Source organism: Halyomorpha halys, unplaced genomic scaffold, assembly GCF_000696795.3.
Source record: "Halyomorpha halys isolate HHAL.00 unplaced genomic scaffold, Hhal_1.1 Scaffold388.1, whole genome shotgun sequence".
Lineage (NCBI taxonomy): Eukaryota > Metazoa > Arthropoda > Insecta > Hemiptera > Pentatomidae > Halyomorpha > Halyomorpha halys.
Genome location: NW_027114767.1, coordinates 63994 through 69993, shown reverse-complemented (window position 1 = coordinate 69993; position 6000 = coordinate 63994). Strand labels below are relative to the sequence as shown.

Here is a 6000-nt window from a genome sequence, read left to right as displayed (position 1 = left end):
AATAGTATGATACTTTGGCCTTTGGCAATCACTTGTGTCTACCACAAAATAACATATTGTGGCATGGCGGCCTGTATTCATTGGAACGGATTATGGGAGACAGTCAAAATTGGAAATATATCTTTGATTTTGGTCTTATTTTTTAGCGTTTCCCTTCCTAAACTTGAATCATATGGTGTGATAGTTAAAACAGCCTGGAATCTGGCTCCCAAACTAATTAGTATAGTGTGAAAAATGTTAGAAGTATGTACTTGAATCTGGTCTAATTTTTTTAGTGGTTTCCGTTTATATGCATGAACTGTTTGGTCTATCTGTCAAAAGCCTTCAGAAACTGCCTAACCAGTTTCAAGTCACAGAAAAGATAACTGATTTTTTTTTTTGTAGAGAATTTATTTACCTGTCTAATAGTAGGTATCCAATTTGTTATAAAATGTACACTTATGCACAAATATGGTTTTTTATAGCACAGCAACTATCTTTCATGAGGTACTTGGTCTTGCAGCCAGTTTCCAATAGCCTTCAACTACCAGATCACATAATTTGGATTTAGGAAGGGAAACTCTAAAAAATTAGACCAAAAACAGGTTAAATATCTTTCCAATAATTTTTTTCAAATTTTTGACCATTTATGGCCGTAAATTAATTAACTTAATCTCACAAAGATAAATCTAAAAAAAATTACTCTCTACCTCTATATTTCCTCCGAAATCAAACAGAAATGAATAAATCAGATTAATATTTTTATCAGTAACTTGGGATTTAGAAGAACATATGTAATATATATTGGATTTTTTTTATTTGTACATTGTACTCTCTGTTTATTGTCTCTTCAAACCATCTAATTGTGATTAAAAAATTTTCATTTATAACCTGAATCTGGTTATATTCTATGGATTGAGAAAAATAATCATGTGGCAATATATGTAGGAATGATAAATATTTAAATGATATTATTTTATTATTAGTTTTTTTTTTTAGTTTCTTGGCTCATTAAGTCTAGTTACTTTATATGCACACCCCTTTATTAGCCTGTCATAGATTACTTAAAATTTAAATGCAAATATCCTTAAATATTTTAAGCCCATTACGAAATAGAATTTATTTTTTAGGTAGAAGAGATATCTATGTTGCGAGTTGAACTGGAATCAGCTAGAAGAGAATCACTAGCCTCGATAGAAAAAAGTGAAGAAGCTGAAGCAAGAGTAGATGAATTAATAACTAGGTTAAAAGCTGTTGAGGATGAGAAGTCCAAGGTATTCAATTTGGCAAAGACATTTAGAACAAATCCTTTTAAACTGTCTGCTTCCATTCTCATTTCTAAATATACGTAGAACTATCACAACAATATTTTATAATTCCAAATGATGATTAGTTATTAATTTAATTGTATTCATGCAAAACACCATTCCAAATAATAAACATTCTGTTTAATCTTGAAAAACAATTGAGAGTTTCAGTTCTGAAGGAGTTCATAATTAGGCTTCTAAAGTATTTTAGAATAAATAATTATTTGAAGCAAAAATCTACATCAACTATGATTAGTTCAAAGAAAAGTTATAAGTTTTAGTTTAAAACAATATTCTTGTTTTATTTAGCAAAATACTGCATGATAGACATTTGGTATGATGTTCTTACATTTAATGTAGGATAAATTTCCTTTTGGTATTGGTCTTCACTGTTATTTAATGATGAATCAGATTTTATGTGTTTCTTGTTGACTATGGATATTATATGAGAAGATTTTCTAGGATGCAGTGAGCAGAGAGCACAAATAAGTAAAACTTATTTTAATTCTTATAAAAGTAAGATGGTCTGTGTATGGTCAAATAAAAAAATTCGAATAGTAATTAAACTATGTGAACCAACTTTTTAGGGCTTCATCTGGACTAAAAAAAATTATTTGTGTATTTTAATTATTATTTGAGTTTTTTTTTCTTTAATTGCACCCGGAACATCTTCTTTTTATATTTTACTGTCATTTAACAATTTTCCAATGTTTTAATTTTAATTTAGTGAAACAGATTTTAGTACTATAATGTACATATATTCCAAGAACCACTTCTGAGGGTCCGAAAACTGTACAGAGCATCAGAAGTGGTTCTTGGAACAGACAGACCTATAGCATGATCATGTGAGCCTTTCAGTTGACTAAGTTCAATGTACTTTTAAGAAAACTAACTTTTAATAAAATTTTGTATGACAAAATTCTTACCTTTTTCTATTGAAAAAGTATGACTGACATATAGCAGTTATCTAAAATTAACATTCTGCTCATAACCATTTATTTAATGCTAAATTATTATAGAATCGATATTTAAAATACAATTAAAGAGTTTCCTATCAAAAGTCAATATAGCCACTTTTGGAAAGTTAATGTTTAAAAATTACTTTAGGACCATTCCAGGTAGATAAAATTAATTTTTTTAATTAAAAATATTACTTTTCAACATCTATTTGACATGGGAAAATTTAAATTTGCATATAAACTGAATTAGTTTTCTGGGGTAGAATTTTAATTTATTCAAAAAACCTTTACTTTTCAGAAGTGCATATCTTAACTTTTGATAGAAAATGCCTCAAATTCTGATTTAATGTAGTTGATCAACTGAAAGGCTCATATTGCTTCTTTGCTTTAAACTTTTTCTTTCCTTATTATTTCATTAAAAATTTTTTTTTGTTTTGTATTTGACGTATTTTTTATACTTGATGTGTATATTTTGTAGTGTGTAGATTGTATAATAGAATACAATAGTTTGTGACAGTCGGTAGGATGACTCCTGTGTAAAAGGAACTCTAGTCTGTGGGGCTATCTTTAATGAAATCAAAAATTTTATTTTGTCTCATGTCCACTAATAAAGCAAGGCAGCAATATGTACTTAACTTGATTACCTTTATTCTCAATATTTTGTTATAAAGGATTTAAACTATGATGCATACAGTAAAGCCAAAAAAGAGCTCTATCAGATTTTTTGTCATAATTATTATTTTATGTAGATTACTAGCAACAAAGATCAACTGATGGAACTGGAACAGCAGCTAGTTCTAGCTAAACAGAGGTATAAAGAGATCAATGAAGAACTTGATGAATTAAGGAGTCAAATAGCTGATCAAACTATGCAAACCGATGATTATAGAAAAAAGGTATTTTAAACTCACATTAGTTCAATTTATTTCAATTTTAATGATTTTTTTTCTAATATTCCTACGCCATCAATTGTTGGACTGTTATAAAATAAGATATTCCATAATAAATAAATATAATGTTAACATTATATTAGCAATACCAGTAGTTTCCTAGTCAATACCAATTCAGTTGTGGGTATCCTTTATCCCTTTTTAGACATTTAATTTTGAATTCTCAAAGCGATTTTGGTGAAGTTAGATATCTCTTTATTTATCAAGTCAAATCATCCCATATACATTCAATTTTGTTTAGATATAGATAATAAATTTTGATACTGGATTAATTTTTTTTTTGTTTCCCCATTTATTGGGAAACATCTTGGTAATACAGGAGATGAAATGGATTGGAAAAGGTGATATAAAGAGCAAGAATTTCATAACACTATATACTGGAAGCGAAAATAGCCATGAATTGGAAGTTGCATTTATGGTCGCGAATCGAATAAAATCCTCAATCCTTGATTTCCAACCAATTAACGAAAGGCTATTTTTTTATAAGGCTTTATTAGCAGCAGAATTGCTGCTGGAAATAGGGCCTATTTCTCCATTGTAAAGCAAATCAAAAGCAAACTTGTTAGCCGTACCGCCAAGTTCACCCTGTAAAAAATGCTGATAAGGGCAGTCGTCGCAGACGGTGGAGAAACTTGGACCCTGAGCAATAAAAGCATTAATCTGCTTGACAGGTTTGAAAGAGTAATTCTGAGGAGAATCTTAAGGCTGTATGCGAGAATGGTAATTGGCCAAAAAAGATAAATGGTGAGTTTTTGGGATCTATAAGGAATGTAGCATCTCCTCATACATAAGGCTTAAATGGCTTGGTCATGTAACGAGGATAAGTGAGGAAAGAGAGGCTCATAAACTGTACAGTTACGTTCCGGATGGTGTGCGGCAACTTAGTAGGCCGAAGGACTGATGGAGGGATTCTGTAAAGCGGGATCTGCAACAATTGAGGATCCCAGTTACCCTTAGAGAAGATAGAGAAAGATGGTTGGCACCCTTTGAGCAGCCCAAGGGCAACTTCATGCGCCTGTTGTGCCAATAAAAAACTTATTGGTTGTTGACTATTTACATATTATAAGTAATTACTGATGATATATAATTATTGTAGTAATTAAATTTCAATTATTTTTTATTTATTTAATTTCTTTTTTATTGTATTTAACTTTGTAATTATATGATAACAATATAACAATAATGTAGTTTAGTATGTACCCATATCATGGAAAATAATATGACTGAAATAAATAATCCATGTAAAAAGATTATTGTATTAAAAAGAATATATGTATTTATATTTATAGTAAAAAGTCAAAAGTTTTTTATATACATTTTCTCATGATGAAATAAGTTTAAGGATCAAAGATTGTGAACAGATTTGCTTGCTTTATTTACACCATAAATAAATCACGAGGTAAACAATGAAGGTGAGACTTCGTGTTGAAAAGGGGAGGACATGTGCAATAAAATATGAACAAACTTATAATGTTAGAGAAATTAATCATAGGCATCGTCTTGCCAAGAGATGAGATTCATGAAATCTTTGAGTAATAGAGTCTCCCAACTCTCCAAATTTGACGTTTTGAGTCTAAAGGTTCATCCTATCATAACTTTCATTTTGAGTTATTAAGTTCAGGTTAAAGAAATAAATGTATCTATAAATGCATTAAGAAACAGGGCTGAACTCAAAATACTGAGTTTCAACTTCTAGGATTTGACTTTATTTAAATACTTAATCAATATTTCTGGGTTATAAATACATAAGTATTTTGGTTATAAACCTTTTTAAATTTTAATATATCTCAAACATTTTTTCTCGATTTATACTATTTTATTCATTCAATTTTTGTCCCAAAGTTTCTGAGTGCTCAACAGTCAGTCGAAGAGCAAAAGCGTCAAATTGAAATGATGGAAATGGAAAGCAGTAGATTCGGAGAACAGGTTACACTTGAACTTCAAAGAGTTAAGGTAGAGAGCATCCTGTTATATTTTTAAAACTTAGTTTAGAATAAAATTTTGTCCATAATGTTATATCATAATTTTCATCTTATTATTGCCACCATTTTGACTCACATGGTTGCCTTCATGAATTGTAAATGTGGATAAAAATATTTATTTAAATTTATTCAATATCCTGACTGTGGTATCATTGATTAACACTTATCTGTAGTATTAAAATTTTAAAAGCAGTGAAAATTAAACTTTATTTTAATAATAATACTTTGATATTAGTCTTCTTATTTTTTTCTTTTCTTGTATTAATTGAATTCTTTATTTTAGAAAGAACAAGGATCAGTATTCTGGGACCCCTTTTTCACTTTTATAGTTGCCATACACTATCAATTAATTTTTCATAACATTTTTTTAAATTATTTTCAAAGATGTTATTGAATAAACAAAAAACATAAAAAATAGAAACCTGTGTTCTCCTTTTTAATGATAATTTGGCACCTTCTTTCTACAAGAAAGTTCATCTGTCTTTTTTGACGAAATTAAAATTTTCTTTTCTTTGTCAGATCATTTTTCATTTTGATGCAAGCCTTCCATAGATAATAAAACAAAAAATAGTGTAAGGATATAGGAGTATATTAGAGGGACATGGTGCCTTTATTGAAGAAATGTTCATTCAGCTAGTTATTTAAAAAATATATTTTTTGATACAAATTTCTTAAAAAATCTTAAATAGAGGAATTATGGTAATATGGTAAATTATTATTATAGTAAAAGGTGTCAATAATTACTTGTTTTATGAAAAAAAGTTAAGGTCCAAGCAATAACTAAATAAGAGTGACACAATCTCTCCACATCAAGTAAACTTAA

At 28.8% G+C, this 6000-nt stretch overlaps 1 protein-coding gene across 3 annotated transcripts in view; it reads left to right on the top strand.

The window, feature by feature from the left end:
* LOC106682092 (uncharacterized) overlaps window positions 1-6000 on the top strand; it is a 58140-nt gene that overhangs the window by 44326 nt on the left and 7814 nt on the right. For all 3 annotated transcript variants that reach the window (XM_067051889.1, XM_014422753.2, XM_067051890.1), the window contains 3 exons: window positions 1110-1253; window positions 2995-3141; window positions 5038-5148. In XM_067051889.1, the coding sequence (XP_066907990.1) occupies window positions 1110-1253; window positions 2995-3141; window positions 5038-5148 (402 nt within the window). The remainder of the gene's footprint in view (window positions 1-1109; window positions 1254-2994; window positions 3142-5037; window positions 5149-6000) is intronic.